Below are 13,536 nucleotides of genomic sequence, written 5' to 3' on the forward strand. Positions count from 1 at the left end.
TGAATGAAGTCAAGTAGGTTAAGGGCATGAATGAAGTCAAGTAGGTTAAGGGCATGAATGAAGTCAAGTAGGTTAAGGTAGCAATACACAGTTAGGAAAAAAAGTTAAAATTGACACTCATAATTTTGAATCACCCTCTTTCCCCTCCTGTCTAACAAAGAAGGCTTTATATGTGTGTTATGCATGTATATACTTGTAGAAAGAAAATCTTCCATAGATTTGATTTCTAATGCTCATTAGAGTGATATATAGTTCATTTTGGGTGTAACCATGGCAACAATCTGCATTTCTTAGATACAAAATATAGCAAAAAAGGGGGGTGAACATGTCACAAAAGTCTCCAAAATTTGGTCTAAAGGAAAATTTCAATGAATTACAGTGATACCTTTCCTGAATCCATAGGTTTATATCTATCAAGTGGTCCAAAAAAAATCATATGCTTTCCTGCTCCTTTTTCCATAAAATTGAATTGAAAAGATTGAGCGCAAAATCTTTGTTGATAAACACTTCAATAATTTAAGGACATATAAACGGTACGGATAGGAAAATACGGACTGTCAATCATACAAATGGCCTATAAAACATGTGAAAATCAATCTAAATGTTCATATAAACCCACTAAGAAGGCTCTAATATTCTTCAATTATCTAAAAATCAATTTTATTGTACAAAAACTTTCATATTTAAAAAATTCACAGGGGCCATAATGCGAAACTAAAGTTCTAACTGTGTATTGCTACCTAAGAGCATGAATGAAGTCAAGTTGGTTAAGGACATGAATGAGGTCAACTAGGTTAAGGACATGAATGAAGTCAACTAGGTTAAGGGCATGAATGAAGTCAAGTAGATTAAGGGCATGAATGAAGTCAAGTAGGTTAAGGGCATGAATGAAGTCAAGTAGGTTAAGGGCATGAATGAAGTCAAGTAGATTAAGGGCATGAATGAAGTCAACTAGGTTAAGGGCATGAATGAAGTCAAGTAGGTTAAGGGCATGAATGAAGTCAACTAGGTTAAGGACATGAATGAAGTCAACTAGGTTAAGGGCATGAATGAAGTCAAGTAGGTTAAGGACATGAATGAAGTCAACTAGGTTAAGGGCATGAATGAAGTCAACTAGGTTAAGGGCATGAATGAAGTCAAGTAGGTTAAGGGCATGAATGAAGTCAAGTAGGTTAAGGGCATGAATGAAGTCAAGTAGGTTAAGGGCATGAATGAAGTCAAGTAGGTTAAGGACATGAATGAAGTCAACTAGGTTAAGGGCATGAATGAAGTCAAGTAGGTTAAGGGCATGAATGAAGTCAAGTAGGTTATGGGCAAAAGCTTTATATGCTTTTCTTTGTTGAAATAGATCATACAATGAAAATTAATTTAAGATGAAGTCGAAATATCTGGTTCTGTTTATATAAAAAAGAATTTACAAATAACTCATGTCAATTCAAAATTAAAATAAAAATTAAATTGAGAAAAGAAATAGGGGATATATCACAGAGGCAACAACCTGACCAAAGTGCAGACAACAGCCCAAAGCCACAAATAAATGAATTGTGTTACATTTGTGAATTTTAGGCCTTTTATAACTGACTATGCAGTAAGGGCTTTGCTCATTGTTGAAGGCCGTACAGTGACCTGTAGTTGTTAATTTCTGTGTAATTTGGTCTCTTGTGAAGAGTTGTCATCATTGGCAGTCATACCACATCTTCTTTTTTTATATCTCCTTATACAGAATTTGGGGGCCTTGATTACCACATGCTCTTAGTCAAAACTACAGTACCACCAGCCTTTCAACACTGAGGTTGAGAGTTTAAATTCCACTAAGTGGTTGATGCTCATAATTCCCATCTTAATTGACTAGGATTGTCAGTTTTCCTACGAAAGACTGTGGTTCACACAGGGCATTCTGGCTTCCTCCACCAATAAAGTGACTGCCATAAAATAGAACAATAGTGTGGAAAGGGATGTTTAACACCAATCAATCTATCAATATTAGTGGTCAATGTCAACTGCTCTTCATTTTTGATAGCCAAGGTGAATTAATTCAGTCACCATAAAGGTCATAACCTTTCCTGATCTAGTTAAATCACCTTTTTCTCACTCTATAGTATAATCTCCTGTTAGGCATTCAAGTTAGCTATGAAAACTTATGCTTCATAACTTTGGACCAAAACTATAATTTGTGCTTGTTATCGAACATCTTCGCTAGCCAAGGGTTACGATCCACTCCCACTCTCTTCACCCTTGGCGGATTGAGATAAAATTTCGGAGACACAAGGTAAGGATTTTATTGGTTGCAGTCAAAACTCGCTGCATCCAATCAAAATGCTCCTATAACATGATCACGTGTAAATGTAGAAAGCGTTTGTAAACAATTACCACATGTTTTTTGTGCAACAAGCCTTTACATCCCTAAACATACGACTATATATAGTGAAAACTTGAATGTTTTTAATCAACAAATAGAAGTTCCTGTGTATGCTTCATGCACAAATGCATGAATGTTGACGTATGCTTTCATTTCCGGCTTTACCAAGTGTGTAGAATCTAGACGCTACCGTGTTTTTACCTCCAAATTGAAGAGTTCAAGTTCTACCATTGGTCAAGACTAATGTATTCGGAATTGGCGTGATTTTTATCTTCCGATAGATGGCGCAACATTGTTATCACAAATGTTGGCTCTATCCCCCAAGGGTGAAGAGAGCGGGAGTGGATCGTAACCCTTGGCTAGCGAAGATGGTTATCGAACTGACAACTCAATGATTGAAATGTATAATGTCAACACTATAAAGACATTTTTCTCATTAATTCACTTAATTTTGCCCCTTTAAGCTTTTGAAATTTTAACAGAAAAATTACATCTGTGAAGTACTTCAGAATAATGTTCACTTGAGGCCGTATGTTGGTTTTTACTATCTTCATATTATGTCAACTGTAGTATCCTTTTTTCACTCCTTGTTTTTATCAAAGATCAAATGTTTTTATTTTTAAACATAATCATAAATTTGCTAATTAGGAAACTGTATATCCATCTAATTTGAAACATGATAGCTGATACTAAGAAAAATAATACAAGAATATTTGTCCATATTAAGTATACCAAGCTCCACTTACACTAGTCACTATTCTATATCCAATATCTTAATACATGGTAATATTTAACATATCAAATAACCTCAAGAATACAGTTTTTTTATGACACCAAACAATATTAAATTTAGAACCCTTTGGACTCAGACCAATTGATAATGTCTGTAAATTGGATTATGATAAAAATTTTGACATAATATAGGTTTCTTACACAAAATAAATGTGGTCGAGGATCTTAAAAATCTATTACAAAATACTGTTCAATTTAAGATTTCTTTTCGTAAAACCTTTCCAATTTTTTTTTTGAAGAAACAAAGTATGAACTCCTTTTAAAAAATTACCCCCCTCCTCAAATTTTTGAACACCCTCCCCCTTAAAGAAATTATGCCCAAACTCAATCCCAGCATTCCCTCTGTAGTATGGAACATAATAGTACAACTATAGAGAGATTCATTCACTTAAACACAATTTATTGTCTGGAATATAAACTAGAGGCTCTAAAGAGCCTGTGTCGCTCACCTTGGTTTTTGTGAATATTAAACAAAGGACGTAGATGGATTCATGACAAAATTGTGTTTTGGTGATGGTGATGTGTTTGTTCATCTTACTTTACTGAACATTCTAGCTGCTTACAATTATCTCTATCTATAATTAACTTGGCCCAGTAGTTTCAGAGAAGATTTTTGTAAAAGATTACTAAGATTTACGAAAAAATGGTTAAAACTTGACTATAAAGGGCAATAACTCTTAAAGGGGTCAACAATTTCGGTCATGTTAACTTATTTATAAATCTTACTTTGCCAACATTTATTGTATTTTAAAGTTTATCTCTATCTATAATAATATTCAAGATATTAACCAAAAACAGAAAAATTTCCTTAAAATTATCAGTTCAGGGGCAGCAACCCAACAACAGGTTGTCTGATTCATCTGAAAATTTCAGGGCAGATATATTTTTACTTAATAAACAATTTTACTTCATGTCAGATTTGCTTTAAATGCTTTGGTTTTTGAGTTATAAGCCAAAAACTGAATTTTACCCCTATGTTCTATTTTTAACCGTGGCAGCCATCATGGTTAGATGACCGGGTCTTGCCACACATTTTTAAAACTAGATACCCAAATGATGATTGTGGCCAAGTTTGGTATAATTTGGCCAGGTAGTATCAGAGGAGAAGTTTTTGTGAAAGATAACTAAAATTACCAAAAACTGTTAAAAATTTACTATAAAGGGTTATAACTCCTAAAGGGGTCAACTGACCATTTTAGTCATGTTAACTTATTTGTAGATCTTACTTTGCTGAACATTATTGCTGTTACAGTTTATCTCTATCTATAATAATATTCAAGATAATAACCAAAAATAGCAAAATTTCCTTGAAATTGCCAATTCAGGGGCAGCAACCAAACAACGGGTTGTCCGATTCACCTGAAAAATTCAGGTCAGATAGATATTACCCTGATGAATAATTTTACCCTGTCAGATTTGCTCTAAATGCTTTGGTTTTTGAGTTATAAGTCAAAAACTGCATTTTACCCCTATGTTCTATTTTTAGTTGTGGCGGCCATCTTGGGTGGTTGGCCGGGTCGCGCCACACATTTTTAAAACTAGATACCCCAATGATAATTGTGGCCAAGTTTGGTTTAATTTGGCCAAGTTGTTTCAGAGGAGAAGATTTTTGTAAAAGATTACTAAGATCTACAAAAAATGGTTAAAAATTGACTATAAAGTGCAATAACTCCTAAAGGGGTCATTTAACCATTTTGGTCATGTTAACTTATTTGTAGATCTTACTTTGCTGAACATTATTGCTGTTTACAGTTTATCTCTATCTATAATATTGTTCAAGATAATAACCAAAAACAGCAAAATTTCCTTAAAATTACCAATTTAGGGGCAGCAACCCAACAACGGGTTGTCTGATTCATCTGAAAATTTCAGGGCAGATAGATCTTGACCTGATGAACATTTTTACCCCGTCAGATTTGCTGAAAATGTTTTTGGTTTTTGAGTTATAAGCCCAAAACTGTATTTTACCCGTATGTTCTATTTTTCGCTGTGGTGGCCATCTTAGTTGGTTGGTGGGGTCACGCCACACAATTTTTAAACTAGATACCCCAATGATGATTATGGCCAAGTTTGGATTAATTTGGCCCAGCAGTTTCAGAGGAGAAGATTTTTGTAAAAGTTAACAATGCCGGACGCCAAGTGATGAGAAAAGCTCACTTGGCCCTTTGGGCCAGGTGAGCTAAAAAAAACTAGATGTGTCAAAGCTACACAAATGGCCCCATCTCAAAATGTTAAAAAATCTGCAATTTAAATACTGTAAATTCAGAATTATTGCAATGTTTTTATCATCACAAGAATTAAAACTCACATTTTGAATTTTTTTCTTTGAATCAAACAGGATTTTTCTGAGTATCGCAAAAATTAAAATCGCATTTTAGTCTAAAATGAAAAAATCAATAATAAATGCCCTCAATAATTTCTGAATTTACAGAAACACATGTGGAGACAAACATGATGGTAGTCTCAGATATCAAAAATCAGCTCAAAAACTGGAGGTGTATAGAAAAAAGTCTGTATAACTGTGATTTTCAACAATTTTCAAAGTTGTAAACCCTTAATTTTGGCAAAATTGGGAGGAAACTCAAACTTGATCTGTAACTCATAATGAGAAACCCACAAGCCAAAAATCATCTGAATATCTGAAAGAGTTTAGAAAAAAGGTCCTTAAAACTGTGATTTTCAACAATTTATCAAAGTTCAAAGCCCGCAATATCAGCAAAAATTAGCGGAGCAGAACCAAACATAAACATGATCTGTTAGTCATTATGGTTAACTCACATACCAAAAATCAGCCCAATATCTGAAAGAGTTTAGAAAAAAACTTTGTATAACTGTGATTTTCAACAATTTCTCAAAGTCCAAAGCCCATAATTCGGCAAAAATTAGTGGAGTAAAATGAAACTTAAACTTGAACTATAACTCATCATGGTTAACTCACAAACCAAAATTCAGTCCAATATCTGAAGGCTTTTTAGAAAAAAAGGCCATATAACTGTGATTTTCAACACTCTCATAGTCCAAAGCCCGTAATTTAGGCAAAAATTAGTGTCATGGACTGAGACTTAACATGATCTGTTACTCATCATGGTTAACTCACATACCAAAAATCAGCCCAATATCTAAAGGCATTAGAAAGAAAGTCTGTATAACTGATTTTTTTTTCAACAATTTTCTCCATAAAAATGCTTGTTTTGGTCCCTCTGTTGCTATTAATTCCTGCATGTTTGGGGCAATTTAACCCCAAACTCAAGCCCAGTTTTCCATTTGTGATATTGACATTGTGGTTAAATTTCAGATAGATCATACACTTCAACACAAGTTTTTGTACAAAAACTATAAAAAAATCTTGTTTTTGGCCCCTTTTTTGCCCCTAATTCCCAACCTGATGGTACCATAACCCTCAAAATCATTCTCAACCTTCTTCATGTGGTACTGAACCTTCAAATTAAACTTCATATGGATCCATTCACTTAAACTATAGTTATTGTACAGAAACCAAATGTGTCTTTGGACTACACAGATGCCTACACAGACAGAGACATCATAGCATTATACGAACCAAATTTTTTTTTTGCAGTAGCATAAAAATCGGCAATAGAAGATCATCTGCTTACCTCTCCTGTTGCTAAGTCAACTAATACATTGTCAAGATGTCTGTCTCCAAGACCAATGATATAACCAATCATTGACATTACAGCTGTCGACCTGGCATAGGCCTGAGTGATCTGCCACCATTCACTGGCCCCTGTACTACAACACCAAAGTTCCCTGAAAAATAAATAAAAAATGTAGATCTGGCATGTGACTGAGTCACTGGTCACTGTACTACAACAACAAAATTCCCTGAAAAATAAATTAAAACTGTAGACCTGGCATTTGACTGAGTCACTGTACTACAACAACAGAGTTCCCTAAGAAATAAATAATCAAAGTGCTTGTAAGCACTGAATGGTAAAGATTGCTTAATGTATCAGTTGGAAGTCAAATTTAGCATTGCTAGTATAAAACATTGGTTGTGTTTGAATCTGGACAATGAGAGATAACTACAATTTTTAAAGATGACTTTAACAATAACATCATTTATATTTTTAGAATAGATTATAAATTCCTGTGCCTTACAAAAGTTATGTAATTTTCTTGACAGGTGTACTATCCTTTTGTGACTTAAATATGTGAGCATATATTACATTTGATAAACTTCAGGAATGTTCATGGATAGGATGTATAGAATGTTATGATCAACGCACTATATTGTTTGTATCAAAAAGGTAGTGATTAGCCTTGGAAGATTTAGATATCAAGTCAGTTACATAGGGGTTACCAAAATCCTATTATATAAACCTGGCACGGAACTGGGAAAGCAGTTTTATCTATAAAATGATTAAATATAAGACATCAAATTAGGTATGTAGACAAAGAAGAGACAGTATTCCCTTTCAATTTGTTTTACCTGGCAAGTAAATCTGATGGAGTTTCTTCTATAAGTTCCTGTAAAACTGACCGCAGTGTGGACAAAGGCCATTCCTTTCTGTTTTCAAGATTTGTAATACCCTGAAAGTATAAATGCCACATGTCAGTGAAAATAAACTTTACAGAGCTTAATCATTCCTCATTCTATAACCACATTTCAAATACAAGCCTAACAGATGAAACATAAGATGTTAGTTAGAGAGGGAGAGGTAATTTAGAGGGGTAGGGGTTAGTTAGAGAGGGAGAGGTTTATAGAGTGGAAGGGGTTTGATAGAAAGAGAGGGGTTATCTAGAGAGGGAGAGGTTAGTTTGGAGAGGAAGAGGTCATTTAGAGAGGGAGAAATTATTAAGAGGGAGAGGTTTATAGAGGGGAAGGGGTTAGTTAGAGAGAGAGAGATGTTATCTAGAGAAGGAGAGGTTAGTTAGAGAGAAAGAGGTCATTTAGAGAGGGAGATGTTACAGAGAGGAAGAAGTTATTAACAGGGAGAGGTTTATAGAAGGGAAGGGGTTAGAGAGAGAGAGAGGTTATTTAGGGAGGGAGAGGTTAGTTACAGAGGGATAGGTCATTTAGAGGGAGAGGTTATTTAGAGGGAGAGGTTTGTAGAGGGGAAGGGGTTAGTTAGAGAGAGAGAGAGGTTATTAAGAGGGAGAGGTTTATAGAGGGGAAGGGGTTAGTTAGAGAGAGAGATGTTATCTAGAAAAGGAGGTTAGTTAGAGAGGAAGTGGTCATTTAGAGAGGGAGAGGTTACAGAGAGGGAGAAGTTATTAAGAGGGAGAGGTTTATAGAGAGGAAGTGGTCATTGAGAGAGGGAGAGGTTACAGAGAGGAAGAAGTTATTAAGAGGGAGAGGTTTATAGAGGGGAATGGGTTAGAGAGAGAGAGGTTAGTTACAGAGGGAGAGGTTATTTAGAGGGAGAAGTTTGTAGAGGGGAAGGGGTTAGTTAGAGAGGTTATTTAGAGAGGGAAAGGTAATTTAGAGAGGGAGAAGTTATATAGGGTGAGAGGTATTTAGAGGGAGAGGTTATTTAAAGAAGGAGAAGTTATTTTAAGGGAGAGGGACAGTTATTACCTTATCTCTAAGAGCTGGTGTTAGTTTGTTGTAGAAGATCTCACTGGGTCGTAGAATACTTGGTGTAGTGGTACTGCTAGTTGATCCAGTTGTCTGATTCTGAAATTAAATTTTACTTTACATTTACATCAAATTCATACAGTAATCATTTCTTCAAAGAATTCAAGTTTCTTATTTTTATGGTCTGTGCTAGCCTTAAAACTATGACAGAACATCTTTCTAACTAAGTGAATTAAAATGCTGCTTAAAACTTTAAATAACTAAAATGACAGATGATAGAATATGTATACAGAAAATAGCAAATTCTACAGTTTGGATTCATCATTAGTTCAAAGATTCCTATTATTGTGGATTTAGTGTGTGCTTGAGAGCCAAATAATATAAATGTTCAACAAAATATAAATTTTATATAAGAAGATGTTGTATGAGTGCCAATGAGACAACTCTCCATCCAAGTCACAATTTGTAAAAGTAAACCATAATAGGTCAAAGCATAATCTTCAACACCAAGCCTTGTATGTTAACTTTGGCAAATCCATGACATAAGAATAGAACTGAACATACAATTGTTCCCAAAAAAACAAAAAGTGGTACTTAAATGAATTAGCAGTAATATAAATATACCAAAAAATAAAAATCTACAGTTAAAATTTCAGTAAGTATTTTCTTAATTCAAACCTGTAAAAGATGATTCAGGGATTGAATTTATCATACTTTTTTATGGTATCCCTTTTCCAAACAATTTAATATAGCAAACATTCCCATATGATCATTATAAGTTTTTTAATATAACAAATAATGCCATCTGGACATCATACTTTTTAATTAAAAACTCTGATGGATCAAAGAATCAAATCTGTCATATTTTGTCACAATTCCTACAGCGGTTAAAAAGAAAGAAGTTTAAGTTATATAATGAAGGACATTCAATACAAAGTGATCGTAAATACTCAATTGACTTTTGATCAAATATGTTAAACATCTATTTCTTAAAATCTCTTCATAAGAATTTGTATCTTACTTTCAAAGACTGAGCCAGAGCATCTCTTTGTTGCCATCTTTTGTACAGACTAAATAAAGGTGTAGACCCATCAACCCACTGAATCAGTCCAGACCGTGGTCCTAACGGGGTCACAGAGTAATGTCTAGCTCTGTACAACTGCTGCTCTCCACTGAAATACAATAAATAGATATTGTTATAAGTCAGATATAACAGGCTTCCTGAATAACATGTAGTAGGAAGTTTAGATTTATATAGGGTACCCTCTGCTATTTTTGTAATTGAACAGTGTCTAATTAGCCAATTTCACCACCCAGTAGCCATCTTTGGAACTGTCTTCATACAACCTGTAATTAGGTATATAAGGGGATGCAAGAGAAATTGAGAAGCTGGAAAAGAAAGGAATTAATGAAAAATCATGCAGTCCTTGGTCAATGCCAATTGTTTAAGTACAGAAAAAGGATTCATCATGGAGATAATGTGTCGACTATCAAAAGTTGAATGATAGAACAACTAAAGATTCTCGTCCAATTCCAAGAGTAAGGATAATTTGTATGCACTAAACAGCTCGAAGTTGTTATCTTTTTTAGACCTAGACATGGGGTAACATCAAATTCCAATGAAACTGTGTGCTAAGGAAAAGACTGTGCTTGCCACAGCAATGGGAGGATTATATCAATATACTGCCTTGCACTTCTGGTTGTGCAATGCTGCTTCAACATTACAAAGGATAATAGAATCAGCCTTGCATGAGTTGCAATGGCATACATCAGTTTTGTACCTCGACCATATAATTGTGATAGGGAAAATGTTGAATGAACATTTGAATAATATATGTGAAATTATAGACAGATTTAAACTAGCTGGTTGAATTTGAAACCTCTCCAACTTACCTGGAGTTACTAACAAACATATTATTGACAATACTTAGGAACTGCATAATTCTTTCATCTAAATGTAAATCTTCAAGTCCTTTGAATAAATACGGATATCTACAAAATATAAATACAATCATGAATTGTTTCAATGTGCACAGATAACAAACAACTTAAAATACTTTTACAATGTTTAAAGTCATAATGATATGAAACTTCAAATAAAAAAAATAGATGATGCATGTAGTTTACATAACTAAATGACTATTTAAACTTATGTACATATACTTTTTTCTCAAGATTTTAATTTGTCAACATTTAGTGGAGATCTCCTTTTTTTAATTGTTTGCTTCCAGTAAATGTTTGCTGATATGTTTTTTGGTATGCAATGAACTCAGCTTGATCATCCTCGTAAAAATCCAGTGATCACAATATGCATGGATCTGACAATGATAAAACTATTATATTATTGTACGTTATACACACACTCAATATCCATGCTTCTTTGTTGATTGTTCACTATAATGTGACAATTGGTATACTATGATTTCAAAACACGGCAATTAATTAGTTGCCATATTTTCCCATCATAACAGACCAAGAGATATTTTTAAAGATTATAGGATATTGATGCGCAAAAAAAGATAAAATCATGCAAAGAAGGCTTAGTTTATGATATGTACATGCATTGGTTAAAAAGTTGGATAAACATTAGTTTTCAAGAGTCACTTGTTTCATATGACTTTAAACTATAATTGTGACAAATTTACAAAATGTATACACAAAACTTAACCAACAATATGAGCTCCACATAGGTAGCTTTTTTTATAATCTTATGCTTACTATGCATTTAATGTGTGTACAGCTTTAACTACCACAGTGATTGTGACTTATCACGATTACTTATTGAGAGTAACTGAATTGACTTTTATTGATTAAAATGAGAACAAATCATCAATTCAAAATTGTTTTTTAGAGAGAATATCAAACTAGTTTTAATTGAATCTATTTCTTCTGATCTGAATGTAAATACAGTCATACTTACTTCTTGCCATCTGAACCCAGGAGAACTAACTTCTTAGGTTTAGTTTTAGTTGGCAGTATCTGTACTGTGTTGGAGACAGACTCAACAGACACCATCTGACAATCAAAAAATAGTTCTATTTATTAATCAAAATAATTATAATTATGTCTATACGTGTCAATGAAGGGCTACATCTGGAACAATATTATATGAACATCAGCACTAAATTGTTTAAAATGTTGATTTATTTTCAGCAATTCAGCCAAAACGATAAGTAAACCTATCCCTGCAATTAAATGTCAATATTGAAACAAAATGTTATCTTGAGATTATACAAAAATTTTAAAAGTCATAGATGAAGCATTTTCAAGTTGTAACACAGATATTAACCAAATGCTCCGCAGGGCGCAGCTTTATACGACCGCAAAGTTCCAACCCTGACCAGTTGGGGCAAGTATGGACACAACATTCAAGCTTGATACATCTCTGAATTTGGATTGTGATTAAATAGTTGAACATAGGTTTCTGACACAGAATGAATGTGGTCTAAGAACTTAAACTTAAAAACTTTTTAAATTGGACATTTACCTTTTATGGTTCAATATCCTTAGAAATCAAACAGAGTTTAATTTTGGACCAAGATATGGACCAACTTGAAAACTGGCCCCATAAGCAAAAATCTTTATGGTCACTTGAAAAACACCGATATCACTCAGATTACATTTCTACCTTGACAGGTAAGTTTGTATTTAGCCTATGAAATACTTATTTAGCCTTGAGAATTGAAAGGTCAGTTTATCCCATTCATACAATAGAAGTTTACCTATGAGGGTCAGAATGGGGTTTACAGTATAGAGAATATATGTAATAGCAACAAAAAATAGAGAAAATAGAAAATGAACAATAAAATAAAATAAAGAGAATACTGTGGTGCAAAAGTATAAATAATAAATGTGCAAAATAACTTGAAAAGGTAACTTTAGTAACTGTAATGCAATGCTGATAATATAATGATCAATGTACATAATTGATAAATAATCTTGTAACAAAAAGACTATATAGTAAAATCATTTTCATGAAAATTTTACAGAATGAGAGTTATTTTCAAGGCTATTAAACATGTTAAAAGGAAAACATTTCAGGTCTCATTTAAAATATTGTGCAACTAAATAATAATTTGTCAGATTTGGTGTAAACTAAAGACAAGACAGTGTAATAGATAACCTGCAAGCATAGTCTATTTCTATAACAGTCAAGCAGATAGGTTTTTTTTTATATCTGAAAAAAAAAACTACCATGTAAAGAAATATGCAATTTAATATAACCTTATATAACCCCTAAAACTCAACATTAACAGATTTTTAAGAATTAAATCAAGATGCACAAAATTTTAAGTATTGGTCAGAATATAGGGTTCTTTTGTACTTTAACAATATCACAATAACAATAAAGTGACCTTAATTTTGGACAAGGTAAATGGCATGAAGCCAAATTTATCAACTTCTATTGTATGAATGGGAAACTGACCTTTCAATTCTCAAGGCTAAATAAGTATTTAATAGGCTAAATACAAACTTAGATGTGAAGGTAGAATTGTAATCTGAGTGATACAGGTGTTATTCAACTCACCATAATACATGTTTAGATTCAGCATATCAAAGATCCCCAAGGATTCATTTTTTTGTAAATCAAACAAAGTTTAATTTTGGACCACGACTTAGAACAACTTGAAAACTGGGCCCATAATCAAAAATCCAAGTACATGTTTGGATTCAGCATATAAAAGAACCCCATGAATTCAATGTTTGTTGAAATCAAACAATTTTGGATCCTGATTTGGACCAACTTGAAAACTGGGCCCATAATCCAAAATCTAAGTACATGTTTAGATTCAGCATATCAAAGAACCCCAAGAATTCAATTTTTGTTACAATCAAACTAAGTTCA

The 13,536-nt window shown here is 33.3% G+C and overlaps 1 protein-coding gene across 1 annotated transcript in view; it reads right to left on the reverse strand.

The window, feature by feature from the left end:
• The window catches only part of LOC134726048 (serine/threonine-protein kinase SMG1-like), a 132,952-nt gene that overhangs the window by 55,716 nt on the left and 63,700 nt on the right, over window positions 1–13,536 (reverse strand). Inside the window, exons 42-47 of the mRNA XM_063590433.1 lie at window positions 11,611–11,705; window positions 10,584–10,682; window positions 9,712–9,862; window positions 8,691–8,789; window positions 7,602–7,702; window positions 6,766–6,919 (exon numbers count right to left, since the gene is read on the reverse strand). Coding sequence (XP_063446503.1) covers window positions 6,766–6,919; window positions 7,602–7,702; window positions 8,691–8,789; window positions 9,712–9,862; window positions 10,584–10,682; window positions 11,611–11,705 — 699 coding nt within the window. The remainder of the gene's footprint in view (window positions 1–6,765; window positions 6,920–7,601; window positions 7,703–8,690; window positions 8,790–9,711; window positions 9,863–10,583; window positions 10,683–11,610; window positions 11,706–13,536) is intronic.

Source organism: Mytilus trossulus, chromosome 7 (genome assembly GCF_036588685.1).
Source record: "Mytilus trossulus isolate FHL-02 chromosome 7, PNRI_Mtr1.1.1.hap1, whole genome shotgun sequence".
Lineage (NCBI taxonomy): Eukaryota > Metazoa > Mollusca > Bivalvia > Mytilida > Mytilidae > Mytilus > Mytilus trossulus.